This window comes from Bactrocera dorsalis, chromosome 1 (assembly GCF_023373825.1).
Source record: "Bactrocera dorsalis isolate Fly_Bdor chromosome 1, ASM2337382v1, whole genome shotgun sequence".
Classification (NCBI taxonomy): domain Eukaryota; kingdom Metazoa; phylum Arthropoda; class Insecta; order Diptera; family Tephritidae; genus Bactrocera; species Bactrocera dorsalis.
The window spans coordinates 32,443,485-32,463,240 of record NC_064303.1 but is presented as its reverse complement, the minus strand read 5'-3'; the positions used below and the strand labels follow the sequence as shown (position 1 = coordinate 32,463,240).

General features: G+C 31.3%; 1 protein-coding gene across 2 annotated transcripts; it reads left to right on the top strand.

Annotated features, from left to right (window-relative positions):
* The first annotated feature begins 1,881 nt into the window (after window positions 1-1,881).
* Window positions 1,882-15,146, top strand: LOC105221838 (protein obstructor-E). Of its 2 annotated transcripts, none has more exons than XM_049451547.1 (2): window positions 1,882-2,129; window positions 14,304-15,146. In XM_049451547.1, exons 1-2 carry the CDS (start codon window positions 2,075-2,077, stop codon window positions 14,972-14,974), a joined length of 726 nt encoding a protein of 241 aa, XP_049307504.1. In that variant the 5' UTR covers window positions 1,882-2,074; the 3' UTR covers window positions 14,975-15,146. The 2 variants fall into 2 exon arrangements, with proteins under 2 accessions (XP_049307504.1, XP_049307500.1); XM_049451543.1 differs by lacking the exon at window positions 14,304-15,146 and adding an exon at window positions 12,801-13,635 and having other exon boundaries at window positions 1,893-2,129.
* The last annotated feature ends 4,610 nt before the right edge of the window (window positions 15,147-19,756 follow it).

The window sequence follows — 19,756 nt, the reverse complement described above, 5'->3', positions numbered from 1 at the left end:
TCATTTCACCACGTCTGAACTTAGCACATCAATCATTGATGGATGATTTTTCTTTTTCTGGGACAGTTTCTGGATGCTTGTAATCAAGCCAAGTTTTTGCTTCAACTGTATTTTTCCCTTTCAAAAAGCAATACTTTATCAAAACGCGAATTACCTTTTTTCCATTTTTTTTTTTCAAAATAACAAAAGCTGCTTCATTAAAAATGATATAATTCACTAACTAATGATCTGACAACTATCAAATTTAATTCTAGAAGCGCCATCTTTATGTTAGGCTGGGACTTTTAGCTGTTAGAAGTGGTGAGTGTTTTCGTGGCTACACCGTTAGCGTTGGATACAAATCCGATGCGATGACATTTCAAACCCTCCTTACTGCATAAAAAAAGGAGTAAGGAGTGAAGGAGTTTTTGCCTTGATGTTTTGAACGATTTTCGATTTTGAGGATAAAGTTAAGCGGGATAATGGAGATACATATATTCGACTTGAACAAGGCGGTTTCCAATATTTAAAAGAGAGTCAGGATTAACGAATAGATAATTTATGATCAATTTATAAGTATTTAAACTATGTAAAACACGTTACAGAAAGAAGAGGAAGATAAATAAAAGGGCTTCAAAATGGCATTATACGAGAAGAGGGCATTGGCTTCTTCATCTGCTTCGGAGCAAGAACAACACTGTTTCCACTGTTCTTGAACTCCTATGCTGGTGTACCTCCGTTTAGCGCCCAACACACTGCTGTGAACTGGTCTAACGGTTCCGCTTGTTGTTCGGGAAGCGCAAAAGTGGCACTCCTCGCGCCGTTAGCCTTTTCATGTATGATACGTATATGAACCACGCACTCTTTTCAATGCCTATGGTATCAGCTCTCTTGTGTACCGTCAATCTTTCGTAATATACTACACTGTAGTAAATTTCTCTTGCGTTAGTAGCGGTAAGATAGAGTACATTTAAAACTTACTTACATTTTGCACGTTATCCTTTAGAGAGTTACCTTAATTTTAGTAATTGTATAGAATATACATATGGTATGTGGAAGTGGGCGTAGCAATTAACTGATTTTTGAGAATTTACTCTTACTAGTTTAAAGAATTGTTTATGCTCATTATTTATAAAGATTTCAGTTAAAAATAAATTTTTATTCATATAAATATTCGTATTTTCAACAAACTTAAGATTCATCAAAATATTACTGGTTGAACGGTTCAGACGAAACCGGCGGGAAGACAAAAAAGGTCTAACAATACATTCGCCTTATATGTAATTCTGAACATTTTGACATCTATGTACTTCCCCGACATTAAAAAAAAATAAATGTTAGTTGAACATAAATTTTAATTCCTGAGCAACACGTGGCGAGAGCACGCATTAAATCAGCTCATTCTCGCAAACTTGCTAGCAATTATGCAAAGTCTCGAAGCATGCAGAAATATCGCCAGAGAAGATGTGCGTCAAATTTTTATATATTGTTTCTCTTCAAACAGATTCGCTTTCATCGCTGACGACGTCGTTGTGAGCTTTCAATCACAAGCACTGCTCGGCGCTCTGCAGCATCCATAACTCACCCACTAAAGTGCAAGCTGCTGTTAAGCTTTCGTATAAATATGCACACATATACAACACTTATCTACAGATAAACGTATATACGCTGGTATGTACATCTGTGTGTATTTTTCGTACCCGTCGGTCACATCTTTTTGTCAACTTAACAGGTCCAAAACCCAAAGCGCGGCTATTAAATTTTGTGCAAACTGGATACTGTTGTTGTTTCTTTTTTTTTGTTATTTTTCTTGTTTTTGTTTTTGTTTTTGTCACAACAGCAAAATTTAATAACAACTATTTCAAGTGACTGACTACAGCTAGAAGCTGCTTGTACTTATTACCTACCTTTTAGCGGAGCTTCTATCCGCCGCTGCTTGTCACCGCAACATTCAGTCTTAAACGAAAGCTTACGCGTTGTAGTGCGTTTTTTGCAAAGCACGCTTTGGTGAAAAATAAAAGTTATAAAAAAGTTGTAAAGGACTTTTCCCGAAGGATACGCCATATAAACTATAATAAATTGAAAATTAGTGAAAATGTTTAAGATTTTACTAAGTGCAACACTGTGTGTGGCCATGTTTGGCTCTTTTGGTTAGTATTTCATGATTTAAATAAAAAAAATTAGTCTTGTTAATTAAACATATATTGAATATACTTGGTTTGCTTTCCTTACTGCAAGTGTTCAAAAGACTTAAGACACAAACTTCTGCGTATATTTTTGACTATAATTCGAAAAAGTATTAAGTTTAATACATATTTAGAAAATGAAATCAACAGTTATTTTAAGAAATAAAAACCGTAAAAAGGGTATAAAAAATATTTGTGAAAAGTCTGTTTAAAAGTGTTTTCATAAAGACTATGGTATTGACAAAAATTTTCAGTTTTATTTTCCGTTCTCAAATTTGCTTTCTACATTACTATTTTTTATTCTAAACTTATTTTTTCCAATTAATTTTGAAAAATCTGTGTACATATCTGTTAAAATTTTTTACAATTATCCACCAAATTAGAGTGGAATTTTTGCCATATTTTACAATTGGAATAAAATATTTTTGAAATTTTAAATTCCTGGCATACAAATAATTCCATTATACTCTTAATTCTGTTATATCTCTTCCTAAATAAAAAAAGGGTGGAAAAAAAATTTTGAACTATAAATTTTTTGTATAAGAAATATTAAAATTTTAATTTCTTGGGAATGATTTTTTTTTACTTTTTTGGTGCCAATTTTGATCATTCATAGCGATTTTTTCAAAATATTATCATATATATAAATTACAAAAGTTCATAAAAGTCTATAGAATTACAAAATTTTAAAAATTTTAAGAATTTAAAATTTAATAAAAAATTAAAAGCGAAAAAAAGAAGATCGACAAAAAAATTTAATAATTAAGGAAAAAAGTTTTAAAATTTTAACTTATTTATTTTTTAAAATAATTTAATTAGTTAATTTTATTCTTAATTTTCATTTTTTTAATTAAATTATTTAGACAAAAATTTATTTTTTGTTATTTTAAATTTTTTTTAAGTTACATATAAATTTTTCATTGCTCTTCTTTTTTTCGTTTTCAAAATTAGTTTACAATTTTGTAGATATGAGTAAACCTTATTTATGTAAATGATATTTATGAGAAATTTACATAAAGTTCCAAAATTACTTTAAAATTAATAAAAAAATTTAAGAATTGACAATTGAAAACTTGAAAATAGAAAAAAAGAGGAGGAATAAAACTTTGGGTAACTAAAAAAAATTTAATGAATTTTAATTCATAAAAAATGTGGATTTGTTTGTATTTTAATTAATTAAATATTTTTTTTTTTATTAATAAATTAAATATTTTTTGTATTTATTATAATAATTTATAAAATAAAAAAAAAGTATATTAGAAAAAAATTGAGACGTTTTATGAGAATTTTACAAAAATCTCCAATATTATCGGTAGAAGTTATATGGGTCTGTAAAATGTAACCTCATTTCCTGGTTTGCTGGCTTTTGAATCATGATAACTTTGCAAAGAAATGTTCGCAATTTTTACTATACTTATTGGCTGAAGTTATTTTAGAACATCGGCAGTAATCGGGTCGTAACGGCGGGATTTTTTGTTTTTCAAATTTTTGATTTCCCTACTCAGCTCACTGATTGTGCAATATTGCGAAAATAGTTCCGCATTTTTTGTGAATTATCTCTGACCCAACTATCAGCACTTAGTTTATTGGGACATACTTAGGTTTTTTCCAAAAGGAGTAATCGAAATTTCTTCCAATTTATAGAGACCGAAGATATTTTGCGGGGCTTTAATTTTTAAACCCCCTTATTTTTCGGTTAAAATCATTAGAAATGCTATTTAAAACAGATTTATCCGCTGAACAACGAGTTTGATGCCACTTACGTTTTTATTATTTATAATTAATTATATCCCTTATATCATTGGGATATTGAGAGCTTGCAACAATTTTCCTTACTTCTGGTGTACTTTTCCGAGCTGCTTGTTGCATACTTGTTGTAAGATGGAACATTTCAGATTCCAGTTTCCCTATATTTAAAATAGAATCATATTTACTTTCATAGCTCGATAGTTGGCAACTACATATGTTTCTAAATATATCTAAATTATCACTTTTTGAATATATCCCATTTTTTAACTGCATTGAACTCGCTAAACTTTAGAGTGTAAAGCAGTGTAACTCCAAAAGTATATAGAAGAAAGCAATATTAAAAATATTTTGGAAACTTGTACTTCAATTCAATGAAAGTTGACTGAAATTTGTCCTCGATCGTATGAATTTCATATCCGATTGTAGAGATCTGCTAAAAGTCATAACCAGTTGAAACAAATGATTCAGAGCTTCACGCTTTTATGTCTAAATATCAATTATTTTCTCAGCTTATCAGTTGCTATTTCAAAAAGTACCATAATATCTAGCAGTTCACTTGCTAATTATAGAATCCACACACACCTTAATGCCACACATATTTAGATTTTTTTTAGAATTTCATTTGTTCGCTTTAATTGCCAAATTTCACCAGCGCACTTCAGCAAGAATCATAATAGAACAAATACCGGAATTTTGCTATTTGAAAGCACCCAGAAATATTTCACACCACCTGATTGGCATATAAATTGCAAATAATTGAAGCAGCTGGAATAACAGGTAAAAGTGCTGTGTGACGCAGTAACTACATACACACATACATGCATACAGATGTACCCATAAGCAGGTATATGCCGTTGGGGGCATATGTGTCGCAGTAACGCTGTATTAATTATACAAACCCTCCCGGATGGGATAGAGATATCGCTACTTATCAGCCTAATTAAATATTCAATTGTAGGGAGCAATTTTTTTCAAAGAATTTTGCATTTGACATTTTGTAAGAATTGTGGCAATATTTTACTGGATGTTTACTTATTTATGCTTATCGCTTGGTAGTCATTTCAAATACACATATACTTATGTATGTAATAAATTTATAGTGCTGATAATTTTTTCTTATTAACTGACTGTAATTTATTACAATTTTCATTCACGTTGCACACAAACAAATACAAGGCGTCGGCTATCATTGATTGAGGTGATTGAGCGGCATTTGAAATTCAATATACTCTGCTTATGTATGTAAGAAGAGCTTACATATGCATACATATGTATAGAAGATGAATACAAGTATAATTGTTTATAAGAGGCTGCCATTAACTTATAAAATGGCATAACTTAAATTAAGATTTTTGTTTTTAATATTTGAACTTCATTTATTTTGATTAACTGCTTGCTGATAAAGCTCAGCATAGTACACCAAAGCCATAAAGTTTGCTTTCTTGTGGACAATTTTTAGATTCTCTTCCCTAAAAAGATCTTGGAGTTGATTTTCGCATTATAGTAGCGATTTGTTATTAGAAAGTAGATTCAGATACCTTCAGTAGATTTAAATTACAGAAGAGATATTCTCTCAACCCAGTGATACTCTCACTATTGCACATAAGTAAAACTCACGTCGATACCAGAACACCAGAGTTTTATATCCTCAAATTTTATAGAAAATATTCCCAACAAGCTTTTGATTTAAATCATCGCAGACAGTTGTATGTGCCAGAGTATAGTATATCAGAACGAAGTGAGACCTTAGGGTTTTTTATTAGAATATTTTTAATTTTACTACATAAGTTAGCCTTCTTTTAGCTAGACTACAACAAGACTAACTGAGACCTCCTTGAGTACATTTTGTTAGAAAATTTTCTTGTACTATATTGGGAGTTTTTTAAATAAAATTATGTTTATAAAAATTTTCATCTGTGGACTTGTAACAGAACTTATGGCAGAACGAAGTTAGCAGCCTAACGAGCTGAGTTGATTTATTATGGCTATGCCCGTCTGCCTGTCTGTTTGCCTACAAATATGCGAACAGAAAGTTTTGAGTAGCCCGAGATTCTTCGGTGATGGTAGCAGGGGTGTTCTTCCCTTCTCCTCGTTTTGCGGATACTGCTTATGTAGATGGAATTTTTCTTAATGCTGTATTTTCTCCAGTTTTGTTCACTTGTGGAGTGGTCATTTGGAGTTGGGGTTGTTTGGAGTGGTTGGTATAAGGGATCTCGATCGGTCACGTATACCTCTTCCAGGATTTTTGTTGTGTTGTGCTGTGAGTTTTCTTTCTATTGTCTTTGTTGTTGTTTTGATGTCTTCATTTTTATCTAATGGGTGTCTACTTCAAGCTGCTATCTCCGCATGTGGTTATCTATGCATGCAACATAAGTTCTTAATAAGGCTTATGTTCAAAGCCAGGTTCGGGCATGAAACAGGAGTTCGTCTCAACTGAACCTGTATGCCCAGAAATGTGGCGACGTGCATAGAACGTACTTGAAGACCAGCCAGGATTTTAAGCAGGCGGAGATGAGAACAGCATTAGCCTGACAGCCATTTCAGTAAGATGTCACTCTTACCTACTCAGTTGACAGAATGCCGCTCTCACCAGTCTTTTGTCAAAACTAGTCCAGTACTCCATAATGAGAACCTCACCTGCTAATTTGTATGAATTGCATCCAAAAGTGATCTTTCTAATGACTTATATTACATAATACTTTTCGACAAATTACTCCAGATTTTTCCGAGTAAATTTATTTAAATTATTTTTTAATAAATAATAATATTAAGGATATTTATATAGATATTTATATATAAAATATTTCAACTACACTATTTAACCACTCTCACACCACTGTGCGTCATCGCAGCATCACTTACGCCGCTACTACAACCGCGACCTTGTGAAACAACGAAAGACAACCACAAAAATGTAGATGCGCACACAAGTAAACAAACATTCCGATAAACAAATACAGTAAGCTTTATCTTAAGCCACGAGCAGCCTCAGGCTAGTGGCTGACTGCATTGTTATAATTTTTTTAATAAAATCTATTTTTATTTATATAAAACCAATTACCTTCAAATATATAAAGACAACAAATCTTGTTGAGGACAAATGCAAAGATTTAAGCGACGAACTGGTTTGCGTAAACCAACAACAACAATATCTGGCATCGCAATAACAGTTAACGCTTTTGACTATTTGTCCGCTTCTAACGCAATTGACAGCTCGGAAATTCGCAATTTAGAAAATTAACAGCGAGATGAGTCGCTGATAAATATTTGTATGGAAGAAAATCGCCTATATACAATTAGTTGTTTATAGCAAATCAATATCGTTAGTTGAGATGCCACATATTTCAATTAGGTAGCCGGTTGGGCCACGCCTTATCTCTGTTTGCTAATTGATGGCAATGTGAGGTGTAATGTTAGCTAAAGCAATTATATGCGAATATTTATATTTAATTTGTCATTTTGCTGTATTTATGTAGCAAGTTAACCTTACAAATGACATAACTCGGAAGTGAGAATATTAAGTTGTGCAAACATTAGTTATTTTTATTTTAATTGTTTTCAAAGGAATGGGTATGCTAATAATTTTGACTATGCTATGGTAATTTCAGTTTTCCTAGTAATGAGTTGGAGGAAAATCTTTTTTACTGATAATTCTAAAAGAATTAATAGAGTAATTTATAGAGTCTGCGCAGTTTCAATTCAAGTGCATATAGATATTTTTAGTACTAACATTAATATGTTACGGTCTGAATATTTTGATCTTAGCAACCTACTAAGAACTATTATTTCTTTTATAACCCTTTTTGGAAAATATTTCATGACTTTCTTCAAGTTTAAGTTTGTACATTTCATTGCATTTACACCGCATAGGTTTAAATTAATATATTATATATTCTTCCTCAAGTAGTTTCTATATCCAAATTTAACCATAAACATTTAATGTATGCACAAACACGGCCATTCTACCCCACTGTGCGCTACCATAAACTCTTTAAACAGTACATACATATACGAGTATATACAAGTTGTATGCTGGTATGCTAATAAAAGTTACATAATCCAGCCACGCTTAAGCATTCACAGTTGACAGCATCTTCGTTGCTTCGCGCCTTTACCTTCGTTTGCTGCTCATCTGCAGTTTATTTATTGTATTTATTTTGAGTATCAATTTTATTGCTTGGCAGCAGCTTTTAATGATTTCGCTTGCATATATACGCAACTATGTATAAGTTGATACATTTGTATATGTAAATGTGTGTTTATAGTTATAATATATATTTATATATGTGTATGCTTGCTTGCGAGCACTTATCATGTTGTCTAGATGTCTGCTGATGAAACTTGTTTGGTCTTAAACACTTTTACTTTCAGCACAGCGAAGAATGCTGCTGAACTTTTTGGCTTTTGTTGTTGGCTATTATTTGGATTTTCTTTTTTGGCTTATACTTTTTGTGCTTTCAAAAAAAATTTATTGATTTTACCGCTATTTCGAGGTCTATCATTATATAACGAGTAATTTAACAGTTATATTTTCTGGTAGCGAACGACAAAAGAATACTTACGCAAATATGAAAATATATATTAAATAGCAATAGAGAGGCGATCTTTAATTTTGTACGTCGTGGTTGAATAAAAACTAAGCGACCTATGATAACGTCCTACATACGCCATTTCACTTTTCGCTGTACTTAGACGAAGTCAAAAAGTTACTTAGTAAAACCAAGAGACAGTCGATTTGCACAAGCATATGATATTTTCGTGGTTAATCTTTGGCCGCTCGCTATCTGAAAGTATAACTGGTTCTTCGTCACTCGCCATAGATAGCAACAGTTAGAATCATTTGGTGTAAAGTCCGGACTACAAGGAAGAATGAATAGCCAAATCAAACAGTGGGAGCTTCGAGCGAGTTACTATCGATGTGTGTGGTCCGGTGTTGTCTGGACGATTGTTTTCTTCAGAAGGACAGTATAGATAGACAGACACTTGACTGTACCAGTTCGCATTAAGAGCTTGGCCGTGAGAGAACAGCCTACAGTAGATGATTTCTTGCCAATCATTAAAAAACGCATAAACCCGTGTCACCGCGGGTCGTAAGTAACCGAATTTTCCTCATCAGCAACTAACCATATCAGAAACGCTTCCATTTTGATATGATCTAGCAGTTACTCGCAATTGGAAATTGGGTCCTTGATTTTTATTTTTGTATTTTTGGATGACTGCGAATATGATCTCGGAAGAATATAGAGACATTAAGCAATCGCGGCGAAAAATTCTCAAAACTCCAACAAGAATTCAAATACCGCCTTTTTTGTCCGAGTTTTTACCAGTATTTTGTTCAGCACCATTTTGGCTGAGCTGAGCGTTCGTTTGGAACTCGCTTACAAACAAAAATAAAAAATAAGCACAGGCGCTATGAAGGAGGTTATCCCGTGTGATGGAAGTTTTTATAGATTTTTTTCGGTTTTTTTTTATAGTGAGAAGAAAAAAATCACACTGCCTCCAATTTTTTACCATATATTATTTAAGGCTTCAGCAGTAATTTTGAATTTTTTAAGTTAAAATACTTTTTTAATTGCGAGACTCAGTGTTCCAATGGCACCCATGAAGAAAAAAGGTAGACAAATGGCATCCTTTATTCCAGCAGACTGACTAACCTCAGATCATAAAAACAAAGTGCATGTTAATCTGTGGGCAGATGGCTATCGCCGGAACTGGGATGTTTTCAAATCTTAAAAATTAAATATTTTGAATATTTTTAAACACTAAAGTCCAAAATTTCACTAATTTTTTATAAAAAAAATACTTTTGATTATTTTTCAAAAATACTAGTTTTTCAATAGCCACATGTCTGATGAAACTATCATTAAAATATTAAAACGATTGAATTGTTTTTGAGAAATCGTCGTCGCCAGTTGAAAAAATTCAATAAAAATATAAAATGTTCGAAATTTCAGGTGTGTAGGCGACGCGCTTTAAAGACTTTACTTTCTCACTCCTATAACTTTCCAACTAAATTCAATTTCGGAAAATTATTTTACCAGACCATTATATGAATGCTCTAGATTAAATTTATTTAAAAAAAATCGAGTTTTTAAAACCGTGAAATGGGAAGAGCCCCTGAATAAACACATACAATACTCGTAGTAATGAAGAAAACATTTGTATAATTTATAATTTTTAAGAATGAATTAAATATTTGTATTGACCAACATTTTTTTAATAAACTTTTTTAATAAAGTTCCTTTTTGGTGCATTCATTATCTTACTTTTTCTTTTTTAATATTTTTTTTAATTCAAAGTTTTATTGAGTGCACTGTGATCACTCATGGCAAACCATAAAAAATAAATTACACAAAGTCAACTTGCCCTGTCAATTTGCTGACATGAGCATGCACACATGTAAGTAAATACACTTGCTTGCTCAAAGTGACGAAGTACAAATTATTTGAGTTATTTCTAAAGCCAATTTTATTTATCTGCGTGCATAATAGTATTTACATTTTTGAATGCATACTTTAAAGCTGTATTTTGAGTAAACAAAATTCCGACAATTAGGTCAAAATATTACCGGTATTTGGTTGAACACTTTGAAGTTATACAAATAGGATTTAAGTACAGCGCATTGATACTAGGGAAAAGGTCAAAATGAATTAAAAAGAAAAACAAAAAACGATGAGAAAACTAAAGTTCAAAATATGAAATAATCAGTTTTTTAAGCATCATCACTACGCGTATAAATTTATAAATAATATTTCAATTTTTTAAGTCACTCGAAGGTGTAAATTTTTTCAAAAAAAGTATTGTTTTTTTGGAGCCGTCATTTTGTTAACAAACAAAATGTTGACTATTACGATCTATAGCTTATAATCATTACTTGTATTTATCTATAACACCAGCCTGCAGTAGATTTTTTGTCCTAGATATAACATCAATTTTGGATGCACATATTTGTGCTCACAAATCATGACGCTAACAGTGAACCAATCATGCTTTCACTTTTCTTAGGCCTAAATGGTTTTCCCTTATCCTTCCGATATTTCCACGATCCCAGTAAGATCTTTGACTATTAATCGTTGATTTTCAAGCAACAAATCATTTATTTTATTGAGGTGTTGGTTATCAGTTGATGTTGATGGCGCTCCTGGACGTAGTTTATCATCGAAGGCACAAACAAAACACTTGCTTGTGACAAACAATTTTCACCGTATGCCTTTTCTAATATTCTGACCGTTTCGTTACAAAATATTTTATAGCGCACACAAAATTTAATGAAACTTCTTTGTTGAATAATTTCGCTCGTCGTAAAAATCACCGACTGCACATTATATCCTTCATAAAGGCAAGCGTACTCCTATAATAAAGAGTAATGATTATTTTGATGTGACAGTTGCCACAGATGTCACTGAAAGTCATACCAAAATAGAAAAAGCATATTTTAACAAATGTGTTTTCGCGCAGAATTTGAACTAAAAATTCTAACTATTTTTTTTGCTCACAGTAATATAATATCAGCTTATCACACCAACCTTGACACCTTCTTCCACCACTCTTAGATCGTTGTTAAACAGCTCTTTCTGTTTTTCACTATAATTATCTAAATTAACCGAAAATTTGTCCAAATGATTGCAAATATGTCTAACGTGATACTCATACTTCTCCTAGAATCCTAAAGTTTGTCAGCATATTTTGCTCAATTTCTTCATAATTTGGTGCTTTATGGTTACCAATGACCATTTCGACTATCAACACTAAACTTCAAAAGCCAAACTTCACTTTCCGGCAACAGTTTAGAATTTTAAGATGAGACTGTAACCAACCACCTATTAGCAACTTTGCCTGGCGTATGCCTCCAAATTGCTATCAATACTTTACTCTATCCTCTCTTCTCCTGGCGGAACATCTCCTTTACGGTATGAGGACCAACTGCAATTCAAGGTTCCATTTTTACTAACCTGGAAGCAGCTGCAGACCGGGCAAACTCCCGGCTACATTCTTGTGATCTGCCACCCAGATGAGGTACCACTTCATTGCTAATTGATAGGGTGTTCTATACACTCCTGCACCAATGCGCAATAATCTCATACATATGCTGATATCGCTTTAAGTGCCACTTGACTATCGCTGAATATGGGAATACTATCATTGCGTTAGTTACGTTATAGGTTTCTTTCTACACACCGAGTTATAGCTAAGACTTCCGCTTGGCAAATACTCGTCGCATGGGTATGGAAAGTTTGGCACGCGATCCTGCGGAATCAGCGCCAATGCCTTCCGACGTTTTCAGTGTACCTCTTAAGTGCTAACCCTTAGCAATGGGTCAAGCGTTAAGTTACCCCATTCAACCTTACTGCCGAGGGTAACTATAAACTTCTTTGTAAAGTTTATTAGAATATTACTGTCTGTATACAATTTATTGTGAAAGGTCTTTTAAGTGGCGGTACCAAATTTATGATACTCAACCAAGAATCAATACTTTGTTTAACCTCAGAATCATACAGCTTTTTATCAGTTCTGAGGAAGATGTTCCTAGGTTATACCGAGTCATTTATTTAAAGTAGATTATCTATTTACTAATTGAGATGGCTGTATTCGGAAGCTATTCCTAAGCGAAACTATTTTTAAATTTTAATTATAATTATTAATTAAGTTAATTTTATTTATTCATATTACGTTTTTATTTACGAATATTCGCGATTTTATGCGAAAACATTTCAGTTCATCTTTCATTTTAAAAGTTTTGGTGTGCAAAATAAATAATTATAAAAAAAATTACTACTCATCATTCTACTTCACTTCATTCTCCACTCTGTCTAGGTAAGCAAATTCAATGAAAATTATTTATTAATGTCGACCTTTTTATGCTCTTCTCTCTCTCTCACCTTACAGCTCACGCTCAATGTCAACAACCTAATGGCACACAAGCCGTCTCAGGCTCATGTGACGCCTATATCGAATGCAAGAATGGTGTAGCCGAAGAGAAGCTCTGCCCCGACGGTCTGTTGTACAATGAAAAATCTTCCGGTTATCCCTGCGGCTACCCCATCGATGTAGAATGCTCACAAGGTCAAGCACGTACACAGCCCGCACAGCCAACTGACGACTGTCCACATCAATTCGGTTATTATAGCATGGGTGATGCACGTAACTGTGGCAAATTCAAGAATTGCGCTTCCGGTCGTGGTTTCGTTTTCGACTGTCCCGACGGTTTGGCTTGGAACAAGGAAACTTACAAATGCGATTGGCCCGATCAAGTGCCCGACTGTGATGCCGAAGCTTTCTTGGGCTTCAAGTGCCCACCACCAAAACCATCGCCCAGAGGTCAATTTATCGGCGAACCCGAACAAGAATATGAATTTTATCCATCAAGCGAGAATTGTCAAGTGTATTTCATCTGTATCGAGGGTCGTCCACGTCGTATTGCTTGTGACGAAGCGAGCGCTTTCAATCCCGAAACACAAACTTGTGACGACATCGACAATGTGCCGACTTGCAGCGCAGATGTCAAGCAGCGCGGTCAGGAGATTAAGAATGCGCGTCTCTCAGCTCAGTCGGCGGCATCAGCGAAGAGAAGATACTAAAGGGAAATACTGAGAAGACTCTTAATTTAATTTTTTTTTCATTGTTTGTAATAGTCTAGTCCATATGTAAAATGCGATGAATCTGTTTGGCTACATTTGTATGTATATTTTTTGAATAAAATCGAATTGGAAAGAAAAGAAAATTAGATATTTAATTTTCAAGAGTTTACATGGAGTCCGATTGAATAGATATCAGACCATTTTAGGGAAATAAGTTCTTCAAATTTCGGAGAAGCCCAGATATCCTGTAGAAGAACACACAAAGAGAGCGGAACACCGACCAGTTCTCATTCCACTGATACTTAGAGAACTGGAATGCCTTTTTCTACACTCACCAGCTTTACAAGAACCTGCGATTTCGCTGTGGCTTGGCAGCCATACTAGTCTAATCACAAAGTGGCTCAATACCTTTAATAACGAAGCTAGCCAGTCTTGAACCCCTAAATTTGGTTAGGATTTCCACTAGTCTGTGACGTTTTCTATGTTTTATGTTCCCTAAGTCGGTTGAGGTCGAAAACGAATATTCTTCGCATTCAAAAGTAATGATAATTTTGGACTAACCAATCCGAGATATTTTCTATACCCACAAGAAAAGAGTTCTGATCCCAGGTTCCCTAATTCGGTTGGGACTGAAAAAGGAACTTCTTCGAATCCAACAGTTATCATCATTTTGTACGAACCTGGTAAAATTATGTAATAACTTTTTTCATATTCTTAAAATTATTCTCAAGATCTTTCTATAAAAAATCCAATATTTTAACAAACTTTAATCCAATTTACTTAACCGAACTTCTTTTTTTTCACAAAATAGCTCACGCTGCCGACCGTTCATGCCCCGAACCGAACGGTCGCTTCGCCGATGACGCGCAATGCGACGCCTATCTGGAATGCAAAGACGGTGTTGGCGAGGAGAAACTCTGCCCCGATGGTCTGCTCTTCAATCAACGCGGCAAAACAACTGGCGACTGCACCTACTTACCATTTACCACATGCAAAGATCGTTTACGCCTGCAGCCAGCTAACGGTACCGCTGAATGTCCACGCCAGTTCGGTTTCTACTCATCCGGTGATCCAAAGAATTGCGGTGTATACAAGAATTGCGCACATGGCGAGGCAACACTGACAAAATGCCCCGAAGGTTTGGCATTCAATGTGGAGTCCTATCAGTGTGATTGGCCCGATCTAGTTGCAGAATGCAATGCTGAGGCTTTCCTCGACTTCACATGTCCACCACCGGAGATAGTCGATGGTGTGGAGAAGGAAGTCGACACCAGTCCCGAGGGTGAGCTGCGCTATTTCCGCCATCCCAAGACATGCAAGAAATATTTCGTCTGTGTCAATGGGCATCCGCGTCTATACAATTGTGGCAAATATTTGGCTTTCAATGTAGAGACGAAATTATGCGACTTCTACACCCATGTGCCGGAGTGCTATGCGCTTTTGAAGGAGAAGAAATTGGCAGCTGCCGCCAAGCAGGCTTAAAGTGTGGCAATTATACCATTGCCTTGGTTGTATGAAAGAACCAGTTTTGCCATTTTTATTTAACTTAAACTTGAATGAGCTTTAAAGTTTACTTAAAACATGTATTTTATATCTAACGAATGTAAAAATAAATATTTAAATAAATAAATACATAAGTATTTATTGACATTTATTAATTATTTTTTGGTTTCAAAAGCATTTAGGGCCTATCGACTATTATTCACATATTGTTATTATTGCACTCAGCAACATTTGCTCTAGTCAACAAACTTCGCAGAAATATATTACTCTATCATCTTAATAATTTCTTAGAAATAAAAAAATTTCTGCAAAAAATATTTTCAACTAACTTTGAATTAAAAACTAACTAATATCATTTGCAGCAACATTAAGCGCTATCAACATTGTTATAAAGTGTCATTGTCAAAAGTGTTGCTAAATATGCTTAGACAACAAAATTTTAACTCGAAACCTTTTTTTATAAACATTCACCGCACAGCAACATTGTTGCGACACCACAAATTTTCTGTGTAAAATGTAGCTCGCAAGTTATCCTATTAATTTATTTATTGCAACATGTAGTGTTAGCAACAATGTTTGTAAACATTGTGTATATTTATCGATAGCAAATGTTTGTAAACACGCCCATAAACTAATTTTACAGCTGCATTTAGGGCTAGCGCAAATGTTTATACATTTATTTTTATTATTTTTGTTTAGCAGCATTGAAAACTGCATAGCAAGTAAAATTTAAATTTGCAACATTTATTTGAAAACATACCGCACAACAACATTTTCTGTTGACAACAAAGGTTGATTGTAATAATTTGCAAAAATTAATAAAAACGTTAGTTACAATAAACTTCAACTTACTTTCAATTAAAAATACTAATAGCACCATTAAAGAGCATTTACAGCAACATGTTGAGAAAGCAACAATGTTTATTAACATTTGGTATAATTGTATTTAACAATATTGATGATAAACATGTACAGCAAGCCAGTTTGAAATTCGTAACATTTTTTATAAACATTTACCGCACAGCAACATGTTTAGCAACATTGCTGCTACACCACAAAATTTGTGTGTCAGTAAAATGTAGCTCATAAGCACTAATAGAAAACATTTACTGCAACATTAAGTGCTAACAACAATGTTTATAAACATTTTCCATATTTGTGTCATTTGTGAGTTGCTGAAGATGTTTAGATAACAAAATTTTAATTCGCAACCTTTTTTATAAACTTTCACAGCACAGCAACATTGTTGCAAGCACCTATAAATAGCATTTGCAACAATTAATGTTAGCAACAATATTTATATATATGTATTTACTAAAAATGTTGATAAACATGCAGAGATAACAAAACTTTAATTCGCCACATTTGTTTATAAATATTTACAACACAGCAACATTTACTGCTAGCGACATTGCTGCTAAGCCACAATTCGTGTATCGGCAAAATTTGCTAACGAAGCCACGAAATGCACCAGGCGCGCAGAACGGCTCAGCAGGTGGACGCCAAGCACAAAACGGCATGTGCAAGCGTCAAATGAGTGATGCCAAAAAATATGCAACGAAATGCAAGCGGCAACCAAATGAGCCCAATGGAGCGCCGGTAAAGCGTAGCTGAAATGGTGACCCCTCCAAGCATGCTATGTGTAAATGTAATATTTGACACAAGTTCTGCAACGGCTGGGTATATTGTGAAGTCTTATGCATATATTGAAATAAAACACACATACATATATATTTATTTTATTTTGTTTTCCTTCATTTGTGTATCATTTATTTATTTAATATTAATTAATCATATTTTTTTCGCTTTAAGTCAATTGCATACGGTTCGCTAAATTGTTAGTTTTTTTATCATAGTTTACATCATTTCTATATTGTGTGTGTGTGTTTGCTGTAAGTATTTCATACGGCAGACAATTGCAATTCTCATTTAAATCTAACTAAACTTAAATAATAAATTGGCAAAAATTATATATATACATATGCATATAATTTTTTTTTTATTTAAAATAAACTATAAATTAGTATTTTATATTATAATTGGCATTTAAAAAGAAACTATATGTACTATATAATTATGCTTATGTATGGAAGTAGTTAGGTCAATAGTTGTTGTTGTAATGCAGTAATGCTAACTAAATGTCGTACAAGTATAAATTGTTGTTGTAGCAACGGCATAACTTAGTCTAAGCGAATTATTACTAAATTGTATCGTTGAAAATTATATATACATACATACATCCATATTGTTGTAAGTGCTTAAGCTGTTTTGTTGTTTTTATATTGTTTTAAAAGTTTTAGTGCAAATTCTCTGTTTGCCGTTTCTTATTGATTTTGTTTGCTAATTTTTTTCTCATTTCTGCACTAGAAAACTCGTATACAACTTGCCAAGCTAGTTTTTTAAGCGTAATAATATTGTTATTTTGCTTTAAAAGTACACAACGCATTTGAGAATGTTAGGTAAATGGTGAAATTAATCGGTTTTATGCATAAAAATTAAAAATTAGAGTTTGAAACAAAGTGGATTATAGGAGATATGTTATAAAATTATAGGTTATGGTAATAATTTTGCACTAAAATAATAATTAACGTGTATTTAATATATTTTATTTTACTTATTTTTTTATCTTATTTATTATTTTTTTTTTTTGATATTATTTTTATATTTATTGACAATATTTTTTTTTTTGATATTTTGTGATTTTAAAAGTAAAAATTATTTTACAAAAATAAAATTTATAATTTATAATTATTTAATAATGCAATATTCTTCATAAATACTAAATTATTTAAATACTTTCGAATTTTTTTTATTCCTTAAATTTCACTTAATGAAAGAAAAATCAAAATTATTTAGCTTCGTGAAAAATGAAGTTTTTCTTTATTTTAATAAAAATTTCGCAAGCCAGAAAACAAAAAAAATTAAAATTTTGCAGTAAAAGATATGAAAGAAATAAATTTTAAAATTTTTTAACAAATTACTGAATAGGTATAAGAAAAAAGAAAATTTCAAAAAAAAATATTTATAAAGATAAAAAACATATAATTTTCAAAATAAACAAATATGAAAAATATATAAATTATGAAATATTAAAGCCACAGTAGGTAAATATAAAAAATTTTAAAATTAAAATTGTAAAAAACTTTGAAATTATAATGAAAATCAATAAAAACCATACTAATAAAAACATAAAATTAAAAAAATATATAAATAAGAATAAAATTTCAAAATTTTAAATTTCGAATATATTTGTATAAAAACTTAAAAATAATAATAAGTTTTGTAAATAAAAAGAATAAGAGAACTAAATATATATAAAAAATTAAAATATTAAAAAAAAACAATAAAAAATAAGATTGAAAATAAAGACATATTTTTAAATTTAGAAATGGAATAATAATAATAAAAACAAAAAAAAAATAAATTATATTGAAGCTAGAAATTATAAAAAAATATCAAATTGAGAAAGTTGTTTTCAATTTATATTCAATTATAGCTAATATAAAAATAATGAAAAATTAAAAATAATAAAAATTAAAATTAAAAAAAAAGTTTAATTAAAAAAAATAAAGAAAGAAAGCCTTACCCAGTTTTATTTTAATTTATATTTAGCATAAAAATAAAAAAATAGTAAAAATGTATAATAAAAAAATTATTTCAAAATTTGGAAAGGAGAAATATATATATGTATGTACATATATATAAAAATAAGATTGTTTATAAAAAAATAAAAGTAATGAACAATAAATGCAAATAATTAAGAAACCAAATATTAAAAAATAAATGTAATTATTGAAATTTAAACCAAAATCAATGATAAAATAGAATTAAAAATGAAAATAAGATTGTTTCGTAAATTATAATGCATTTTATACAAAATTGCTTTCTAAGCTTTTCCTGCAAATGTGCCAAAATTTTATAATTCAAATTACCGCAAAATAAAAAAAAAGAAATTAATTTTTTTTAATACATATATTTTTATTTAATTTAATTAATTTATATTTATTTTTTTTTAATACATTTTATTTTAATTTTATGAAAAAATATCAAATCATTGCTATTTCATTTACTTTTTTATCATCATTACTATATTATACAAAATATATGTAATTTTTTTAAGCATATACATATTTTCTTACTTTATGAAGATATTTCAAATCATTTTTAATTTATTTAATTTTTTATTTTTATCACCATTACTATGTTATACTTTTTATTTTTGTTTTTTATTTACTTATTTTTATTATTTTCATCTCTCAAATACAAAGTATTACGGTGTTAGGGATTTTATTGTAAATCAAATTGCTAAATCAAACACAAATAAACAAATATAAAATAAAATAAAAAATAACATAAAAATAAATACACAGAACATAACAGGAAAAAATAAAAAGGCAAATGAAAACCATTCAGCAGCAGTTTAAAAAATAATTTTTTTTCACATCTTTAAATTATTTTCACTAATATTTACTTTTTTGTTTAAATTATTTAATTTTTCGCAGAATTAATTCCTCATTTGCTTAAGAAATACATATTTTTCAATTTAATTATAGTATTTTTTTCGCACGCATCTAGTCTATAAATGTGGCCGCCTGCCTGAATATCTACCCGTTGCTTCAATTCCGCATTGAATTCATTTTTTTTTTGGTTTTTGTTTTTGTTTTTTACATGCGTGTGTGTATTCAATTTGAATGCTATTATATAATTCCTCGAATAATTTGAAATTTCCATTCCTCTAAGGCACTTTAATCAATTACAAAT

Excerpts from the sequence above, each read along its gene's own strand:
- LOC105221838 (XM_049451543.1), top strand. The coding sequence starts at position 2,075 with ATGTTTAAGATTTTACTAAGTGCAACACTGTGTGTGGCCATGTTTGGC. Across the intron at positions 2,130-12,800 it reads GGCCATGTTTGGCTCTTTTG|CTCACGCTCAATGTCAACAA; the intron begins GTTAGTATTTCA and ends CTCACCTTACAG.